This window comes from Cydia pomonella, chromosome 22 (genome assembly GCF_033807575.1).
Source record: "Cydia pomonella isolate Wapato2018A chromosome 22, ilCydPomo1, whole genome shotgun sequence".
NCBI lineage: Eukaryota > Metazoa > Arthropoda > Insecta > Lepidoptera > Tortricidae > Cydia > Cydia pomonella.
Window position 1 is genome coordinate 8,187,017 of NC_084724.1, and position 22,652 is coordinate 8,209,668.

Consider the following 22,652-nt stretch of genomic DNA (forward strand, 5'->3'; position numbering starts at 1 on the left):
TTATCAATCAATCAATCAATATTTATATTTGTTATAGTTTATAGTTTTTCTGTTGTACATATATCAATATTAGCTCAAGGGATAAACAAAAACTTGTAAAAGAATTAACTATTGTTCGTCTTTTGTACCTTTATAAAAATTATACCAAGGAAATGTTATTTAATATTTATTGTGCTGGAAATACGGCGTTATAGGTAGTTACCCATACTTATGCGAAACGAAGTAATTTTTAAGTCTACATTTTTAATAACCGAACTAAATAATTATGAAACGAACGGCGAAATCCACTGTTTGGTGGGCATATTATTCTTTAAATTATGCGGGAGTTGTTGACAGGGCGTAGTGAGGCCAAAAGAAAAGTGACGATCTCTTACGTCACCGACCGATAATTAATCCAATGGGTTAATCACCACGCCGATGGTGCTGCAGTGAAAATAGTGAAACTTTCTCAACATTTCATATATTTCAGATTTAAATCACAATACCCCATAAACAATTCCGAATTAAGTTTGGTCCGTGGTAGCGCTAATGTTGCCAAGCATAAAATCTAGCTGTCATCGCCACACTACTTTTTAACGCAGAAAAAAAAAGTTGTCTTATGTCAACGCAAACAAAACTATGTCAAATTTGTTGTAAATTTCGTGTAACAAAACATACAAAATCAGACCAAATTTAATGTGCAAAAACCCATGTGCCCCTTTTATTTTCATTTTAAGTGAACCTGCTTCATGATGGCTGAAAAGTAAGTAATGCGGACAATGTTTGTTGCAAACAAACTATTGTTGATGTCAACATGCTTTTTCTTATCATAAATGCATATTTCTCGGTTTTTAATTAGTTCCCTATACTTTATTTTGTAAACAATACCTCTAGACATAGTTATTACGAAATTATGAATGATTCTGCTGCGTATATTCAGATGTAAGGCCATAAGATTGTATAAATTATCTCAGTCCTATCAGTTCCTTTTATTATTTACGCTTATTAGTTGCACAGATAATTTCAATGGTACGGTCAAATGTGATTGTAAATCACAAAACATAATCGTTATCCTTCAGAATGCCATTAAGTTTTATTGTTGTTTGTAAGTGGGAAATTTTATTTCTGATGTTAAATAGGTCACATATACAGTAACTGGCTTACGAACTACAGATCAGGATAAAACTAGTACACTTTGTGCGTATTGCCATAGGATTTCTTTAATGGCAGCTAGATAACCTATAATGTTTTTAGTTATTACCAAGATGTATGTTTATTTATTTACTTAAATTAACTATGTTAAGGAGGACCAATAGCTATTACATGTTGCTATTTGTTAGAGTCAAGGACTTGTTTTACTGACTAACATATACCTAGTTAAGTTAGCTACTAATTCATTGTCTTATATTTAATAGTCTTAAGAACACAGTTTGAAGATTTATAACTATTATTTTAATTTTTTATATGGTTTTTTTTTAACTTTATCATAGCCATTAATTAAAGAAAAATCTTTCACTTTTTCTTTGAGCAAACATTTTTTCTATACTTATAAGCAGAGAGTGTAAATACACATTTGAATCTTTCAGTGGGCCCAAAATATCTTGCAATTTCATCTATGATACATCTTTCCTGTATTATTTTTACCTACCTATAAAGGGTTATGATTTCTGTTGAACATTATGTTTTGTTTTGCTTCGTGCAATTGCTAATGTACCATGGTTCACCTGAAACATTGAAATATATGATAATCTCAATATGATCACCATATTGAAAGAGACCAAAAAATTCACAAAAAGGTATACTGAGGCCCTAGCACGACATGCTAACCCACAGGCTTCAAAATGACTGGATAATAATGAAACTGTACACCAACTTAAAAGGAAGCATGTCATGCAAAATTAATGTGTGGTTAAATGAGAAGATGGTCTCCAAAACGCTTGTTTTGTGAATAAGGTGTCAATGAATTGCCTTCTATGACCCTGCTGACATAGGTTACAGTTTTAGCACCTTTGCTGTGGCAATTGGCTAAGTGATGACTGACAATACTTGGACCGGGTCAAATAGACCACCTACTACAGTATATGTTAATTTAATTTCTTTATTTTTTAATTGAATTATTTTATTAGACCAAGCTGATTTTGCACAGACTTCAGTGAGTGTGGAAATGCCAGCATAAACATCAAATTCTTATGAGAATATGACATTTATAGTGGATCTGTGGAAGATGTCTATCACATAGTGTTTTGAAAAGTCACACCCTTAGGGAGACACTCTTAACGTTAGCCAATCTAAAGCAATATGACATCTGTGCCTTTATACACATTCTCAGTACACAATGTCAGACGCGGCATAAATGGTGTATAGGTTGGCTGAAGTTATACTTAATAACTAGATTTGAAAAGAAATCTGGTATTTAGTAAAAGTGCAGAGTTAGTGTAGACGGACTCTACTTGTTATTGAAATGCTTCATATTATTCGGCAGGTCTTCTGATGTGCAGGCAAGTGAGCCCAGTACTCCACAAGTGGAACAGCCATCTGGGAACTGGTGGGACTCTTGGATCACTTCGGCAAAGACCAAGGTTTGTCTCATTTTCTTTTAACTGCCATAGTCTGATATATAAGACATACAATATCCAGCTCATTGCGCTGTAGTCTGATAAATATGATAAAACTTCATTAGCCCATGGAATCGGTACATTATACCTAACATCAAATGGTAATAACAAATCCAAGTTTTCTACCTCGAAAGCCCTTGGGATCATTGTAAATTACATGAACATCTATTTAATTTTAGGACTATTTTCAGTTTTTGTAAAAAAAAACCGCCAAGAACCGGAGTTACGGCAAAAGTCACTATGCACACTTTTAAGAAGATGAAATTTGCAATTAATTGACAATATATAGTCTTAGTAGGCCAAATAGTTTCTAAAATACGGCTTCATAAAGGTTTGCAAAATTTTTAACTAACTGTAACAACAAAAAAGGTTGTGCCAGTAGTTGTAGTTCAGCAGCACTCAAATACTCGGCTGTTTGCAACTACTGCAATGTTCAATCCTGTGAGAGTATACCTGACCGGAGATGTCTGCCGACATTGAAAAACCATTCATTGACGATCCACCATCCGATGACGATTTCGATCTGCCTGATCAGGTTGACGAAGAATTGCTACCACACACGCTGGCCGCAAAAGTAGTGCTGTGGATCCAAAGGACAAGCCTGGTCCATCAAAGATATACAAGAGTTACGAGTTATAACAAGTTCCCTCACTGTACTGTTTATTATACACACAATAATCCGAAGGGCTTTCGAGGTGGAAAACTTGGATTTGTCATTACTATTTCATCACTGATAATATATATAAAAACAGAACTACCTCATTTGATGTAAGGCCTCTTTTTTGGTACGATTTGCACACACAAGCATACTTAATGAAAAATTCTTAGCGGTTATAAGGTTAAGGCTTCTAATAGTAGCCTCCTATGGTCCATCATACAAGAAAGTTGGCAGTGCATTTTAAATCGAGACTTCGAGAGTTGATGGCAAGAAGGTTGAGTTTCTTATAAAATGTAACAATGAAAAACCAACTTGTTTAGTATATGTACTGCCGAAGCAAGTAGGTATAAAAATGTTTAAATTGGAAATGAAGTAATTCATTGAAGTAATTAGTACAGTCGCCATCAAATATATCGGAGCGGCCAAGGCTCACAAATATCTGAACACGCCTCTATTGTCAAGGCGTTAGTGCGTGTTCAGATATTTTGAGCACCTCGGGCGCTCCGATATATCTGATGGCGACTATACAATACCAAGGATCTTACCTAAGGGCCCTTATTACTAAATATGTGGTATCCATCCATCTGACACAATATCCACAATAGATAGACTCAATAAAAACTTTGACATATCCATTTACATAGCATAGTAATGATGACTATACAATATGTATATTGAGTATGAAAAAAAAATCCTTCTCCATACATTTAAGTTTCAAGGCTACTATTAGTTAGTCGTAGGATGGCCGAGCGGTCTAGGCATCTGTCGCGTAAACAGAGGCCGCTGTTTCGCTTCCCGCTCTGGACACTGGAGGCAAATTTTTTCCTTCGCATATGAAATTTTATTTAGATTTAAAAATACATCTCTTTTGAATTAGTTATTGATATTGCAAATAATACAGGCTGGCAAAGAATGTTGCAATGCATTCTTGAGAAAATGCTACTTATAATACTGTTCACTTGTTCAAATATGGACTCTTTTTGTAACTACTACCTACATATGTGATCGCGGCCTGCAAAACATCCCACTTTGTCGCTCGCCATAAGGACGATATTTGCTTGTAACGAGATCTTTATACGAATAAACTGTCAAGGCGTCCTTATGGCAAGCGACAAAGTGGGACGTTTTGCCGGCTGCAGTCACATATGAGTCATATTGAATAAATCCAATTTATTTCTCATGACAAAATATAAAAGATGTATAGAACAGTACATCGGTGCGAAATACCATATTTTACTCTAAAGCAGCATGAAAAAAATAGAAACATCAGCGAAGCGGATTAGTGATAGAGAGACTATATACAGCATTTCGTTTCGTTATCTGCAAACGATTGTCACCTTAGCTAGCCCCCCAAACGTCGGGCTAGCAATTAGCTAAATAACGAAACTAAAACTAACGAAAAAGGAGAGTCCAATAATTGCTTGATGCTTCGCTAGACACTGCATTTTAATGAGCGTTGCAGGCCGGTGCGCTTGCGCAAATGGATCGTGATCAATTGATAATTGTCAATTTGCAATACGGTTGTCACATTGTTAATTTATATGTCGGCGACCGATCGTATATTCAGGCCGATCGTAAAATTCCTGTGTAATGATTTGACGGTAGTTATATTAAAGCAATACAATAGGTAGGATAGCTTCGTTAGGTTGTTTCAGGTGCCTGAAGGGCAAACTGTCTAGAAATAGGCGCCCGTCGGGGCTCCGTCGACTCGGGGAACGAGACAATGCATGATTTTCACGATTCATGATATGGCTATGCATTTCATGATCTGCCTGATTTTACGATCGGCCGATGACGTATTAGTGACATATTATACTAGGTTAGAAGAAACATAACCATTTCTTCTTAACTAACTAGGATTTTTTTTTAAAGTGACATACTTACTTTCAATCCGGAGGTCGCGGGTTTAAATCCTGACTCGTTTTTTAAACCGTATGTCCGGAATATCATTTGATATTTACCACTAGCTTTTCGGTGAAGGAAAACATTGTAATGGCTCATTTTCATTGGTCGATAGGGATAGGGCCCGTATGCGGAGTGCGAGATATTTCCAAAACGCATGCCATTATGAGTTTCACTAGTCGTTATACCACCTTACCGCCTGCGGGGAGTGACCCGCATGCTGTATATCGACCGAACTATCGACTTATGAGTTTCACTAGTCGTTATACCACCTTACCGCCTGCGGGGAGTAACCCGCATGCTGTATATCGACCGAACTATCGACTTATGAGTTTCACTAGTCGTTATACCACCTTACCGCCTGCGGAGAGTAACCCGCATGCTGTATATCGACCGAACTATCGACTTATGAGTTTCACTAGTCGTTATACCACCTTACCGCCTGCGGGGAGTAACCCGCATGCTGTATATCGACCGAACTATCGACTTATGAGTTTCACTAGTCGTTATACCACCTTACCGCCTGCGGGGAGTAACCCGCATGCTGTATATCGACCGAACTATCGACTTATGAGTTTCACTAGTCGTTATACCACCTTACCGCCTGCGGGGAGTGACCCGCATGCTGTATATCGACCGAACTATCGACTTATGAGTTTCACTAGTCGTTATACCACCTTACCGCCTACGGGGAGTAACCCGCATGCTGTATATCGACCGAACTATCGACTTATGAGTTTCACTAGTCGTTATACCACCTTACCGCCTGCGGGGAGTGACCCGCATGCTGTATATCGACTTATGAGTTTCACTAGTCTTAATACCGCCTGCGGGGAGTCCCCGCATGCTTTATATCGACCAATTAAACTGAGTCATAAAGAAACCTGTATATATCCTCGAAAAAATTCAAAGGTGTTCGTGAAGTCCCCAACCCGCTTTGGGCCATCGTGGGGACTATAGCGCAAGCCCTCTCGCGCATGAGAGATCTGTGCCCAGCAGTGGAATGTATATAGGCTGCATTATTATTATTTTACTTATTAAAAAAAAGAGGCCCATCTTATACTACTCGCTACCTATCGAGGCTTATTTATTTCTCTGAAAGCTTTGAGTAATTGGCAAACAAGCTATGACGATGAATAATATTAATCCTTAATTAAATTCAAGCTCATCTCTTATGGTATCTTTGCCTGATAAGCCGTGATTGATAAAAAAAATAGGTCGATCCAATGCGCGTTTCGGTAAATCAATAAAATACAAATCATAGTTTCAAGTTTAGAGACATAATGGATACAAAAAAAAATACATATGTGTCGAAGTCTAGACAAAGGCCCCACTTTGTCGCTTATCATAAGTATAAACGAATAACCTGTCAAAACGTACTTACGGCAAGCGACAAAATGGGACTTTTTGCTTGGAAACGACGCATATTATCCTCTAGCAGCCCATCATACAAGAAAAACTGGCTTGAATCCATATGAGGAGTGAGGGGGTATTACGCAATACTCTGCATAGGGGGCAGCACGTATTGAGGGCCTACCGCATAACTGAAAAAGTTGAAGTTTCGTTATCTGCCTCTATCCCTCTTGCATATTCGAGCGATAAAGAGGCAGATAGCGAATAGCATAATATGTATAAGTGGTTTACAATATGTGATAGTGTGACGGCGGGACGCTAGAAGTTATAGCCAAACTTATTTGTCGATACTTTATCTGCTGCTTTTAAGGCGTATAAAGTCTACACAGAACCTAGGTCCTGTCTGAGGTCACAACCGTTCAATACCATCCTTGAAGTGTTGGCGACTTGCCAATGATTGTACAATCCCGACATCAATTTAATAACAATTATATTAGAATAGAATAGAATCATTTATTACATGTCACAAACCAGTTGTAAAGGTGGTATATATTATGTGGTTAGTTCAAGTGGCGCCCTGTAAGGACACAGCAACATTAATACTACAGATAACTTAAAACTAGACAACTTCTATTATAACTATACCCTAGCATAACAAGCGAAAAATGCTTCCAACATTACAGCAGTACACACTCACAATATGTTTATTGTTTACATACATCTACATAGACAAAGGGCGTAAAAGAGACGGCATAATTAAAATAATACTCAGAACTCAATCTCGTCCCATACCAAAATGCATCTAAATTAATTCAGCGGTTTAAGCGTGAAGAGGTAACATTTCCTATTTTCGCACTTGTATCGTAATGTTCTATTATATCTTAATCTTATACCTTTAAACGAGCAATTCTTGTATATATATATATTTCTGTGATCTCGGAAACGGCTCTAACGATTTCGGTGAAATTTGGTATATGGGGGTTTTTGGGGGTATACAATCGATCTAGATTAGTCTTATGTTTGGGAAAACGCGTGTTTTCGAGTTTTCATGCGTTTTTCTTTCGACGCAGAATATGGTCGCTAATTTCGTGTTGCCGGCCACTGTCCGTCTGGTCCAGCGGGTTAAGACGCGGACGGCTAGAAACGAGTGTTACGGGTTCGAATCTCGCCCGGTGTTTTTTTTTTTTTTTAAGTTTATATATAATTTTTTAATTTTTATTGTTTTAGACAAGTTTAATATAGTAAAAAAATGTAGTTAAGATTGTCACCTATACACCACCATATTACAATAAATAGTTATAACCGAGCAAAGCTCGGTCGCCCAGGTACTAATCTTATTATTATCATACGATAACGGCTTTATCTTATTTAAACCACATAATAATATTCGTAATTATTTTTGTTGCAATATGCTGGCATCAAAACAAAATCTCATGATAACAATGATCTCATGATTATCTGTTTAAAATCAGTCTGGTCTTCCTTTAGAAATTTAAAAGAAGACGATTCCACTATTTTGCGCTGATCTCAAAAGGTTACATTAAGGGTCAGTATGATTGACAAAATTTTACGGACTTGTTAACTTAAAAATATATCGTCGAAAAGTGTAATTTCATAGAGATATGTGAACAAAATATAACGGTCAAAAAACGGCCTAACCTTTCGGCCCCCTTAAATATGTAATTTACAACATTGTATTTGCGGATCGCGTTCGGCTAATTTCCTGAAGTGATAGGAGAATAATTTTCCTCGCGTTGTCCCGGCATTTTGCCACGGGAGTCTGTGGTCCGCTTGACAACTAATCCGCAAAATTGGCGTAGGCATTAGTTTTTACAAAAGCGACTGCCATCTTAATTTCTATCACAGAGGGTAAAAACTAAAGCCTTATTGGGATTAGTCCGGTTTCCTCACGATGTTTTCCTTCACCGAAAAGCGACTGGTAAATATCAAATGATATTTCGTACATAAGTCCGAAAACTCATTGGTACAGGCCGGGGTTTGAACCCGCGACTTCCGGTTTGAAAGTCACACGCTCATAACCGCTAGGCCGTCAGCGCTTCGAAGATTTAGATGAATTATAATAATAAAAAAAGAAACCTAGGAACTTTCATTGTTCATATGTCTAGAAAGAAAAGCTCACGGACATTTTATTACACGATTTTAACACGTTAAGTTTTGATTTCGGTTTCAGCCAAAAATAAGGCAAAACCGATCCTTTGGTAATAAATACCAAATTCGGTCGGACACTTCTTAAGTTTTGTCAGTGTTTTAGTCGGAACAAGAAAACAGTGGATACTGGGCCTGGGAGTGCGTTGTAACCGAGCATTTGGGCGCGGGACGTGGGGTCAAGCAGAGCTACAATTAGCTTCCTTGGACTTGGTGTGTGAACTATAACGTAGTTTTGATACACGCCCTTACAAGACAAGACATGCTCGAGCTGAAATCTGATAAATCTGAAAAGTGACATAATATTTATGAAATAAATAGATACATATATTATAGGGACATTCTTACACAAATTGAAGTCCCATGGTAAGCTCAAGAAGTCTTGTGTTGTGGGTACTCAGACAACGATATAATTATATATAATATTCAAATACATACATAGAAAATATCCATAACTCAGGAACAAATACCTGTGCTCATCACACAAATACTCATGCCTTCACCGGGATTCGAACCCAGGACCATCGGCTTCGCAGGCATTTTGAAATAAGTATTTTTGTGGATAATCTGTTAACCTGATCTGAATCAACAACATATTTTTATTACTGTCTATTTACTCTGAATACATACTTAATTGACTTAACCTTGTACCTGAGTCTCGTAGTAATTTTTTTATCGATGTTATAACCGTGTGTTTGTATTGTGTTCCAGTCAGCAGAGGTCTACTCTATGGTCAAAAAGGACCTGGACGAGATCGGGTCCGCAGTGAAGAGCGAAGCTAGCCACGTTTTCAGCACAACCTCCACGGCCCTCGGGAAGACACTCAAGGTAACTTTTATTAAACTAATTTACGATTTAACTCGTGTGTTATTATTTACTAATACGGTACTTTATCGCGTATAATTATAAGCCTTCTTTGCTTACCGTGGGGCTTAGTCAATTTGTGTAAGAATGTCCCTAATATTTATTTATTTATAATTCAGTTTTTAAATTTACCGCCAATGCTTCCAGGACTCCGTTGTCCCTTTGGTCTCGGAGAAGCCTGGCTAAAGTTGATATCAACATCTATAGTCCGTTTTTTAGCATTAGAAAGAAGCGGCCCGATTCGAAGAATAAATAAATAAATAAATATTATAGGACATTATTACACAAATTGACTAAGTCCCACAGTAAGCTCAATAAGGCTTGTGTTGAGGGTACTTAGACAACGATATATATAATATATAAATATTAATAAATACTTAAATACATAGAAAACACCCATGACTCAGGAACAAATATCCATGCTCATCACACGAATAAATGCCCTTACCAGGATTTGAACCCGGGACCATCAGCTTCGTAGGCAGGGTCACTACCCACTAGGCCAAACCGGTCGTCAAAACCAAAGTCAAGAATGAGATACGATAACGATAAGTTCTGGTTTAGATAAGTTATCATTTAGATATCGTTTCTATGTCGTATAATTCACAAAAGCAGCTCGATTCGAGCAACCATTGTCACTTTGACGTTAGAAATATCGTAGATAGATCTTATTGGGATCGCAGCGGAATCGAAATAATCGTCAATTTTGACATGTCGTTTGGTTATCGTTCTTTTAAAGATCTTTCCAAGATCTTAAACGTGTCTTAATCATTCTTCGAATCGGGCCGAAGGTAAACGATTTTGACGTGTCTTTTTATTGAAAAACGCTTTTGCAAAAGTCACGGCAAATATGTAATAATTATAAATCATATACGATCATTTACATTATTTTGCTTTCACAAGTAATAGTTACTTATTTTTAAAAAGCGTTTTTTAATAAAATTACATGTCAAGATTGTTTACCGTTTTTATAATGCTAAAAAAAACGAACTATGGCAAGTTTTTCGAACTACCCGTACTTGGTCATGTTTATCAACACACAAATGATCATGGTCTAGAACGAAATTTCATACACTAGGGATGTCTCCCGGTAGGTCACGTCGGAGGTAAATTTATTTTTATTTCTTATGAAAACTTAAGCTAGAGTAACAAAATAGCTTGTGAAATAGAAACAGTAAGCCAATTACAAGTTTCCACAGGTAGAAACTGCGTAAAGTAAATTTAAAACCTGAATTATAGGCGGTGAAGTATTAGTAAATAATAATAAATAACAATCTTAATAGTTTCAATGAGACCTCACGTGTTTTAGTTACAATTTTCAAGGACTTACTGTGCTGAGCACTTGTCACCATCACCTTTTTAGCAGTTTAAAATCTGTAAGAAGCTGGAAGGATGAGCTTAGACACCTTAAACTTGTACAATTGATTGATTGTGGTCTATTTTTTCAGCTGGATGAACCAGAGTCGCCAGCAAATGTGATGAAGAAAAGCCTCAGCACTTTTATCGGTGAGCATTTTTTACAAGCTTTTATTTAAATTGCAATGTATGTATGTTCTGGTCAAATCTTGCAAGCTAAATTAGGCCCACTTCCCATTATTCTGTAAGGTGGGTGACAATGCAATATTATGGTACTATCGAGCTGACCAGATGATTGACACAGGAGGTGGCTATAGGAACTCTGTGATAAAACAACGCAATCTAATTGAGTTTGGATTTGTTAGGATTGTCGTGATGAGGATAAGTTGAAAGAAAAGTATAGTCAGCGATAAGAGCTTGTATGAAAAAAAAAAATATCTTGACAAAAACTTATTCGATTCAATACTAGAATATTTGAAACCAAGCCGAACTTGCACCAACGGTTTGGTCAAGATCAAGAAATCCCCAAAAACCCCTCACGTCCATTACGCCCATACTAGTATCAAAGAAAATTTGCCATAGAGCTGGGTTGTCAAAGTAAACTTTGTAGCCACAGTAAATTTACTGCCATCTTTCGACACATGATTAAAACTTTTGGAAATCCATACGACTTTGATCCTTATTCTTTCACTGATATGTGTTAAATTTATTAAATATCGAAAAGTATTAAGATGGCGCTTACCGAGCATAGGGCACAGGTCGCTCGAAGAGGATTAGGCCGGCGCCCCACTGCAGCGCACGCTATGTACACGACCCACGTTCCTATACAAAATTTCGTGGGCTTGCCCACGGTTTGTATTAAAAAGTGGGCCGTGGATGTAGCGTGCGCAGCAGTGGGGCGCCGGCCTTAAAGTCAAATGGCGTTCTAAAAGTTTTAATCATGTGTCGAAAGATGGCAGTAAATTTACTATGGCTACAAAGTTTACTTTGACAACCCAGCTCAATTTCAAGTTCTCTTTGCTAATATTCTTCATTATTGAATTGAATTGAAATATTTATTTCGAACTTGACGTCCATAGGGTTAGGTAACAATGACTTATGTATTACAGTTAATTAGATAAAACAAACAATTGGACAAAACAAACAATTGGACAAAACAAACAAAACAAAACATTACATAACATATATAAGTGTAGCTGCACGTACCGCTTGACTAGGGGCGAGTCCTAACGCTGCGCCAGCGTACTTAGGATGCTGTTCGTGCTGCTTCGGCTGCGAGTGAGGAGTGACGCGCATCGCTTCCTCATGATGGCAAAAAACAGTCTGTTCGTGCCTCAGCAAACATCGCTGAGGCACTACAATACCGCGCAATTATTACAACTCTCCACCACGGCTTTATTGTTATCCAGGTCAAGTGAGCACAGTTCTCAACCCTGAACCAGATGACGAAGACGATACGGAGGTCATCTTGTCTTCTGGAGACACCACTATGCTGTCTACATACAAGGTAAAGTGCCACTTCTAGCTTTAGCGACCTCATATTTATTATTAACCAAAGTTAACCAAAAATATATACTTGGCGAAAAAAGGGTAGTATTCACTTTTTACTGTACAAATGATACAAATATTTAAGAAGTGATTAAAGAAAGCTATACGCATAGTTTTTCAAAGGGTTAAGCGGTGTGACGAGCAAAGTAGTTAACAAGCAATGTTTCAATATAGTTTTCAATACAGCTAGGGACTGTCTCATTTAAAACAGATAGAGATAAATATACCTACTGTCTTTGTCTTACGCTAGTACTAGCACCCAAAAAGGATGAGTATAGTTTTTTTCGTCGTATTTACTGACTAATTGGGTTTGCCAGACTAAAACTCGATTGGTTAAAATAATTGAAGCCGAAGTGTGGTTATGTGGTGTGGTGGTGACTCTATGTGGGTTCAAGTGTATATAAGTGCATAATGTTTTAATTGGCTACTTGACAGTTTTTTGTAAATAATGTCAAACGATCTTGATTTTCCTGAGGATCAAATGTCTATATAGGACTCATGGTATTTCAGCAGCACAAAGGCCAGAAATGGGAGTTAAAGTCTGACGCTCGCACTCGACGATTGAAACGTCTCTAACAAAATGATAAGGTGATGTGACGTCACATTAATTACATAAGTCTGTCCTAAATGTATGGAAGATCAAGGAAATTGCCATTTTGAGCCTGAAATATTGCGTTTATATGTATAGTTTTCATACAATTTATTTTTAATAAAATGTAAGGAATCGAATGGTACCATTTTCTTTTCTATTTTCGAAAGACAAAAAAAAATTTAGACTTTGGAGTCTTGTATTTTTTATAATCTCAATATAGTTTTTTAAATTCCACTCTTTTATAATGGATGGCTCATTTTCTATCCATTTAAGTAAATTTTGTTATAATATTCAACATGTGTCAAGTACCCAATTATGTACTAGTTTCGTTGCAGAATATTTTACTTAATATAAGAACCAAATTTAAAACATATTTGACATTTCAGAAAGAGCTAGAAGCCCTCCAACGCGTAGACGCGACATATCTCGTGCCCGCTTCGAGCCCCGAGCTGGACGCGTGGCGTGCCTCCCTCGAGCTGGGCGCGGAGCTGGTCTCGCCCGGCTCGGCCGCCAAGCGCCTCGCCGCCTCCCCGCTGCTGCGCGCGATGTATGACAAGCTTGTGCCTGATGCCGTCTCTCATGAGGACTTTTGGGAGAGGTAGGTTTTAGACTTGTGTAGTACATGTAACAAAGTAAAAAAGACGCAATTCTCTCCGCTGTACTAGATCGAAATATTCTCTAATGATTCTGCTCTTAGTACAAGGTACCCCCCTCCATAGAAGTTTTGTATGCAGGGGGGTTCTTTTTCTCTGCAGCTGACCGTACATCTTTGTACACTACACGCGAAACGGAATGGGAGTGAGGAGTGACTATCAGTGTCACTCCTCACCGAGTGATCCGACCGAACTAACGCCGAGCGCGTGCGAACACGACCGAACGGCTTTTGGCTTGGAGACAGCACATAGCCGTTACTCCGTTGCAGCTGCACGGGAGTAAGCGAGACAACAAATTTCGAATTGTACTACGTTACAAAACGTCCGCACAAACCATTCCGTTAGATTATTATGCTCAGTTTATCTTGGTGTACTGTACTAAAAGACCGAACTAGTACATTTGTGAGATTGTACTGGAGCGATCTTTTCCGGAGTATGTGTCCGTGTGTGTGTGTGAGAGAGTGTATGCATGTGCGCGCGGCGTGTAATCGTGTGTGCAGCTACATTTATGTTTATTATTGGAGATAATTCAATATTGTTCTATGTTTTCAAGTAGCTAAAAGAATATGGTGGTGGTGGCCGAGTGGATATGACGTCCGACTTTCAATCCGGAGATCGCGGGTTCAAATCCTGGCTCGTGCCAATGAGTTTTTCGGTGACAAAACCTGCATACATCTGCGAAGAAATTCAAAGGTATATGTGAAGTCCTCAATCCGCATTGGGCTAGCGTGGGGACTATAGCACAAACCCTCTCGCGCATGAGAGGAGGCCTGTGCCCAGCAGTGGGACGTATATAGGCTAAATTATTATTATTTAAAGAATATTAAAATGTATATTTTTTGTCAGGTACCTGTTCCGTGTAGCGTTACTGCAGGACCGCTTGGCGGCCGCCGCGCGCCGCCTGCCCGCGACAGACACCGACCCCGTATTGGCACATTTACCCCGACAACAGACCGAGCCTATACAACAGTAAGTATCACTATAACATTTCAAACTTTCGCATTTTGAACACATATGAAAACATATTTTTATCAGGGCTATCGATTTTTTTTTGAGTTTCGACATTTTGCTGAGACATTGATTTGAAATAATTCGCGTGCATATAATAAACTAGTGGTACTGTGAGCGAGCCCCCTCGACTCTGCTATTTTGAATAATATTTCGCTCTTCTTCGCAAAAATTTCGCTCGCTTCGCTCGGTTACTTATACAAATATTAATATCAATTATTATATTCCAGGAGCCCTAAAAAAGTACTATCCGGTGTTGAAACCGAGGTAGAAGATGAACCAAGCGAGCAAAGCGAGCCAACCGAGCCATTGGTACTAACCGACACTGTGGCTTGGGAGGATGGTGAGTAAGTTATTATCGACGGTTTTTTTATAATATTGACTAACACGACAGTGAAGTTGACGAGCCAAGCGAGCAAAGCGAGCCAACTGAGCCAAGCGAGCCGACCGAGCAATTGTTACTAGACGACACTGTGCCTTGGGAGGATGGTGAGTAAGTTATAGTCTACGATTTTTTTATAATATCGACTAGCACGACAGCGAAATTGGCGTGCCAAGCGAGCAAAGCGAGCCAACCGAGCCATTGGTACTAGACGACACTGGCTGGGGCGGACGGTGAGAAAGTCATTATCGACTAACTATTCATATCAAGTAACACACAGGCCGTCATTTCTCATTTCTTCGACGGTATCCACGAACATGGCCATTGACCGTACTGCCACATCATCATAATTGTTTCTTCGTTCGGTTCTAATTATTAATTATTTCCCCCCAGAGATAACTCACAAAGTGGTTAAGTGCGGTGTATCGTGAACTATGTGAACGTTAGCTACCGCTCCGTTGGTGTTCAGGAACTTTTCTTCAAGATAGTTTCTTATCTTGATATATTGCCTGAGAGGAAATTGATCAACATTTTTCTGTCGCTGGCTTGTGGTCCACAAGGTTCAAATTTGAATGGCATGGTACTTAATACTATAGCTGTTTTGCTTTGCAGCGAACATGTTTACACAAAATATAATATTGTCAATATTTTCTACACACTGTCCAATAGGAAAATAAAACCGGACTAGTGACAAGTGCACCGAGGGTTCCGTACTTTTTAGTATTTGTTGTTATAGCGGTCCATAAGATACAGCCTGGTGATAGACAGACAGACGGACGGACAGCGTAGTTTTAGTAACTGGGTCCCGTTTTACCCTTTGGGTACGGAGCCCTAAAAAGACGTACTCATACGTCATTCATGTTTTTAAGTGTTATCTAAAGTTGTTTTTTCCCTTTCTCACAGAAGACTTCGCGAATGACGTGGAACTGACCGAAGAACAACAAACCCTACTTCTAGAAGAATACGAGAAGGAAATATCCAGCAAGAAGACGAAACAAACGTCATCCCGCGACTTGGCCAACAACAACATCAAAAACAACAAGAAAAACACTGGCAACACTAAACAACAAAATAAAAATGGCGTCAAAAAAGGTAAATCTGACGTTTGTGGAAACGATTTAGTCGAAGATTATTTTGGGGAAAAGGAAGTAAAAGATGATGCTAGCGCCAATTCAGATGAGAGTTGGGAGAAATTTGACATTGATGAAGAGAAAGCTTAAATCCGGCCATATATTAGAATAAATGTCTTATGAGAGCTTTGGATGCCTTGAAAGGTATAGTTGTGTCAACGCTGGCTGCACGCGAATACGTAGTGCGCTCTCTTTCACACCTGCCTGCGGCGGGCTGCGCCCTGTCTCTTTTTTTATTGCTACGCGTGCAGCGAGTGTTTAACGCAACTATACATGGTTTTACATAAGTTTCAAATGTATTTGAAGACATGCCCCTGAAATAGCTTTGACAAAACACCACAATCTTGTTTATTATATGGAACGAATTTCTTAACCCCTTTTCAGGCCGCACCAATCTACAAGGTTTTCCTAAAAAACCTAAATATATTCCAATTAATCTAGCTTTGATGATTCATTTGAAGATTTCTCATTTCCTGAAATTGCAAACTAATTTGAACCTTAAATCGGAGTGCAAAATTTGAAATTCTAGTGACGAGTATGTGGTCGATAAATCGTATGCCTGGATTAAGGGGTAAAACGGATTTCGCGTTTATACTGCCTCACTACTCAAAACTTGTAATGAATTGTGCGAAAATTCGGTAAAGTCCCCGGTAAAGTAACTTTGCAGCGAAAAGTGAGGGATTGTCATTATAACCAGTTATCGGCGACCGGTAGCGGTAGCATTTAATGTCACTTTAACGTCAAACGTAATGACTAATATGGATAAGTCTGTTGGTTGAAATAAAACCATATAAGTGTTGTTAAAAACACGCTGAATTTAATTTATTATAGTAAATTATCATATTTTATTATGATATTGTCAATCGATTCCTTTTAACGTTGAGAATCCAGGATTCAAATTGTCCGCGAAATTTAAATAGAATCATATCCACGTAATGCTTTCATCGAAAAATTGCTACCGTTCGCCGATCACTGGCTGCAACCGTCATATAATCATAGAAGTATGAAATAAATTATGACATTGCCATACTTCGTCTTCGATAGGAACTTACCTGTTATGTGCGGTGGCGGTCCTGAAGCAAGGATTCGTTGCCATTAAGACGAAATTGCAGGACCCGCGCGAAATCACCTTTACATACAAACGTAGTCCTCATTACCTCTCTGGATTAACATTATTGAAAATATTTTGACACAATTTGTTGTATATCAACCACAGCCATCCCCTACGTTTGATATTTTCAAATTTTTGATTATTATAAGAGAGATTTAAATATTTATATGAAATCTGTTTTTCGCTCCTAATTTTTACAAAAATCAATAAATCGATAAAAGTCACGTAGGGGCATAGCTATGGTGAATATACATCAAATTATGCAAAAATATTTTCCAAAATGACAATATTCAGAGAGGAAAATGAGGACTACGTTTGAATGGAGAAGCGGCCGTCCCCTTTCCTCTCAACGGATCATTTACACGGTGCTAGAACTCGCATGCGAGTTTCATTACATTGCGGTATTTTATCGGTCGTCCGAATTGGTTGTAACCTCAATAGTCCGCAATGTAGTGTTGTGTTCCTGCCGGTAAGTAAGGTTCCCAGAGCTCAACGAGGGTGCGGAGTGTTAGGGTCGGCAATGGTCATGTAACTCCTCTGGAGTTGCAGGCGTACATAGGCTACGGAGACTTACCATCAGGGCCGTATGCTTGTTAGCCACCGACGAAATATTAAAAAAAAATACTAAAATCGCATGCGAGTTTGCATGCCGTCTAAACCAGCCTTAAAGCCCTCTTTCCCTGTTGCATTTATTTCTGCACTTATAGTTTCATCGCATCATGAGTTATAAGATTGAATTAAATTTCTTGGTTGAGTTGGTAGCTAGTTCTTTCTAACACGTAGTTAGCTACATAAGTGTAAGAGAGACGAGTATAGCAACCGTGAAGCTTTAGACGCCATTTTTATTTTACGTTTTTCATATGACAATGTGCCCCAAGATATAGGTGATAGGCATCATTCAAGTGAGTATGTCACTAAATTTGGCTCTTTATCCATATTTAGCAAACTTTAATTTTGTCTATTTCTAACATAGACAGATGTCAAAATGACGATTATCCATGATAGATTTGACAGAAATTTGTAATTATTTTAAGATTAAACTTTATCCGAATATAGTATCCATAGACATTGTGAGAATCATCAACACCTTGGATGGAGTCATAACACGAAAAATTTATTGATTTAAGATTGAACGTATACTTTTGTATCAGCTAAACACTGTCATGAATGTAATGCAAATGGGTCAAACACAAAACTATGTTCACATCTTTCGTGTGGACATACCCAAAAGTTGAGGGCTATAGAGGGAAAGAGAATTTGAAATAGAGGTAAATTGTCAAAGAAAATTTTGTAGCCACAGTATCTTTACTGCCATCTTTCGACTCATGATTAAAACTTTTAGAACGCCATTTGACTTTGATCCTTATTCTTTCACTGATATGTGTTAAATTTGTTAAATATCAAAAAATGGCGCCATCTTACTGGTAATCGGCTAAAGGGCCTTTGGGCTTTGATAGCGCCACTTTTTGAAATTTCATAAATTTAATACATATCAGTGAAAGAATAAGGATCAAAGTCAAATGGCGTTCTAAAAGTTTTAATCATGTGTCGAAAGACGGCAGTAAAATTACTGTCGCTCAGTGGCGGATCGTTCAAATAACTCGATTCCCACCGGCTTGTCTAATTTCAGCCCGTTGAGTACTCTGACGATCGGTTCATGGTGAAAAGTAAAGCAAAATTAGCTCCGGGTCCCCTACGAATATTTGTGACACGCCGCCACTGCTGTCGCTACAGTTTTCTTTGACAATCCACCCCTATTGCAAATTCTCTTTGATAGATGTTAACACTTGCAGTGCAGTGCAGTACAAAATGAACACACATACGCGTTGTTGGCAGTGAATGTGTTAATTTTCTTACACGCGTTAACAGCTTGTGGGCGTGTAGGTAATGATTTTATCGTACTTATCGGAATAAAAGGAGTACCTTTTCATGTGAATAAGGGTTAAATAAGAAAATTAACCTTTATAGCCCTTAACTTTTGGGTGTGTCTACAGGAAAGACGTGAACATAGTTTTGTGTTTGACCCAAATATGCAAAGCAAATTTCTCAGTAATTCTATAAATTATCATTAAAATCTGTGTCCAATACTATAACTAAGTAATGTAGGACGATCGCCATCAATATCTGATCGGCCAAGGTGTTCACAAATATCTGAACTAAAGAAAAAGTGATCAATCGTTCCAATGGCGGGTTCAAATCGGCCTATTCAGCTTACGCGCTATGGACTTAGGCTACCCGGCCACGTCGGCACCCGTATATCAAGGGCCTGTTTCATAATGCCCAAGTAAAGTCCTGAATAAGCTACTTGCCACTTATCTGACGAATAAAGTCATCGTTATCGTTTCACAATCTTCAAATAAGCTTAACTGGTTGATATAGTGCTAAGTTTTGCATGATTTTCTATCTGGCAGTTAATTTATTTGTTAATTAGCTATCAAATACTTTAGTTGGATATTGTTTTTTACGACCGGTTTGGCTTAGTGGGTAGTAACCCTGCCTACGAAGCTGATGGTCCCGGGTTCAAATCCTGGTAAGGGCATTTATTCGTGTGATGAGCATGGATATTTGTTCCTGAGTCATGGGTCCTTTCTATGTATTTAAGTATTTATAAATATTTATATATTATATATATCGTTGTCTAAGTACCCTCAATACAAGCCTTATTGAGCTTACTGTGGGACTTAGTCAATTTGTGTAATAATGTCCTATAATATTTATTTATTTATTTATTTATTTATTTATTTATTTATTTATTTATTTATTTATTTATTTATTTATTTATTTATTGTGAAACAGGCCCTTAATATAATAATTTGTTACCTAAGTTGTAAATATGAAGGGTGCTCAGATGTTTTTGAGCATATTGACTGCGTCGGTATATATGGCGGCAACATTGACATGTAAAAGTGTGATAACCGAGAAACGTGTCCTCTGGCCGCCCCCTGTAAACAAATTTCTATCCAGGGGGTCAGTTACCTTTGCAGCTGGTGTAGTTTTGACATCAAAACGATATTTTAATGATGTTATATGGTTATCAATCGCGCGTGTATATTGCTCGTACTTGTCCGTACATGTATTCGCGCTAGCGAGACGCACGGGCGAATTAGAACAAAGTGGCATCATTTCGATATCATTTTAATATGTAAATGTAAGTTTGAATGACCTCCTTTCCAAAACAGATGCAATTTTGATCTGTTAAAGATTCAAAATACAATGGAACGAGTGTCCTTTTTATAGGGCTCTGGGCCGCTAGAGGATAGAAATAATTATAAATAATGATATAGATAATAGTAGTCTAATAGTGGTATTCAGCTTTTCTATTCGTTCGGTAAGGCAAAGATTCATTGATATTATAAGACGTGTAAAGTTTCAAGACAAATTCGTGCTTATCGTCATCTATTTAAGCTGTCGAACTTTTTAAAAGTTTACACATCTTATATAGTCAATATATCTTTGGTTAAGGTCTTAGCTAGAAGTCACAATATAGAATACATAATGTATTTTCGCAGACAATACCTATTTTAAGTTTTTTGGCACCATTAAATTTCTGTGCAATAATTTGGTTTGAAATATGTTTAATTTAAATTGTTTAATACATAGATGTAATCAACCGATTGTATGAGTTGGCATTAGATTTCGTTATGTTTGTGTAAATTATGATTATTAATATGAATTAAAGTTATTAAAAATCGTATTTATCATTTTATTTGCTCCCCGTAGTGTGTTTAATCTATACCTACATATACTTACATAAAAAAAAAATGCAAAAACGAGATCTTTTACAGGTTCCTCGCTTTGTCCCGGCAGTTTTGCCACGGCTCATGGGAGCCTGAGGTCCGCTTGGCAACTAATCCCTAGAATTGGCATAGGCTCTAGTTTTTACGAAAGCGACTGCCATTACATACATATACATAATATATCATAAATTAAATTAAAAATCATTTACTTTTGGGCAATTAAGGCCCATAGATACATACCTGACAAAGTAAGATACATACAATAATAAAAGCTATATAGAGTCTGTTCGGAAAGAAAGAGACGTGGAATGTATTGAGCCCCAGACATTCCATGCCTCTTCTTCCGCGCAGACTATAGTTATTTGTGTCCAAGGGAGGAAAAGTAGGACATTGCGTGCCGCGTGTAAAATTGTCGTGTAATACTATTTTTCTGCTCGACGGAGGCGGAAAGCGGCAATTTCCTTTAGCACAGCGGGAGCAAAGTTGATGCTTTCCGCCCGAAGGGCAGAATAAAACATTTTGGCGTCACCTGTTCTGGCGTAGGATTCGGTAGAATCCCACGGAGCTGCCGAAATACCACACACCACACCCTTCGGCCAGAAGTCCGCGGTCGCGATGGTTCCCAGCAGCAGCCACCCTTTATAATGCCTTCCAAAACCGCAAATTATGGTCAGCATAAACATAAACTAATTAAGTACAAATCTTTAAAATCCAGTATATATAATTACTAGACACAAAAATGTACTAGTTATTAAAAAAAAAAACGAATCAAGCTTACTGCCTTAAACGCATCTTTGCCATCTATAAAATCATTTTCACCACACCAGCTGGTAAAGACGCTTTTGATTGCCGCCAAAAATGAGAAACTATGATAGTTGCATTTTATTCATATCCATGTGTAGCAAAGTAGTCTGATGCAAATTTTGAGTTGTTTCCTTATGTTGGCTGGTAGAATTGACTTTTAAATGATGATTTTGAATGATAAACGTTCATTTGGATTTGATTTTGATTGATTATTACAGTTAGTCTTTTCGTCGCAGTGTGGTGAAAAAATCGTGTTGAAAAACAACTATTATCAGTCGCCATTCGTACTACCACGAAAAACGACTTTAGATCATAACTTCGTCAAAATCGGGTTAATTTCCTATGGTCTGTACTTACATGTAACCAGAGATTCCCTCGGTTCAAACTGCCCCACACAGCGCCACCTAGCGGGCGGGGCGCGGCACGACGCGTGACGTCACAGCCGCGAGCGCGCTGATTGAGCGATGAACTTTGCGCGTCGATTTGCTGTATTATTATTAGCTGGATTATCCATTCTGATTTTTAGGTATAGGGTGTTTTGAACGTGTCAGGCATTTTACACTACCGATTTACCCTAACATGAGAAGTATCAGAACACAGCAAAAAAAATATTGCCGCTAAATAATTATTTGTTTTTAAAATGATACCTATGGGCCTAATTATTTGTGATCGGTATTGTTACTATTTGGCTTGGTACCGACTTCAAACATCAGTTGGTAACGCTATATGCTTAAAAAAGGATAATATTTTATTTTATCATTTTTTAAGTCGGTTTACTGTTTTTGTAAAAAGTT

The 22,652-nt window shown here is 37.9% G+C and overlaps 1 protein-coding gene across 1 annotated transcript; it reads left to right on the top strand.

Annotated features, from left to right (window-relative positions):
* The first annotated feature begins 546 nt into the window (after nucleotides 1–546).
* On the top strand, nucleotides 547–21,011 carry LOC133530367 (BSD domain-containing protein 1-like). Its single transcript, XM_061868277.1, has 9 exons — nucleotides 547–742; nucleotides 2,462–2,558; nucleotides 9,385–9,501; nucleotides 10,986–11,043; nucleotides 12,303–12,400; nucleotides 13,420–13,631; nucleotides 14,533–14,655; nucleotides 14,925–15,037; nucleotides 15,980–21,011. The coding sequence occupies exons 1-9, from the start codon at nucleotides 729–731 to the stop codon at nucleotides 16,294–16,296; spliced, it is 1,149 nt and encodes a 382-aa protein (XP_061724261.1). The 5' UTR covers nucleotides 547–728; the 3' UTR covers nucleotides 16,297–21,011.
* Nucleotides 21,012–22,652: the final 1,641 nt, after the last annotated feature.

Coding starts and splice junctions, on each gene's coding strand:
- LOC133530367 (XM_061868277.1), top strand. Junction 2,559..9,384: donor TCACTTCGGCAAAGACCAAG/GTTTGTCTCATT, acceptor ATTGTGTTCCAG/TCAGCAGAGGTCTACTCTAT. Junction 14,656..14,924: donor CAGACCGAGCCTATACAACA/GTAAGTATCACT, acceptor ATTATATTCCAG/GAGCCCTAAAAAAGTACTAT.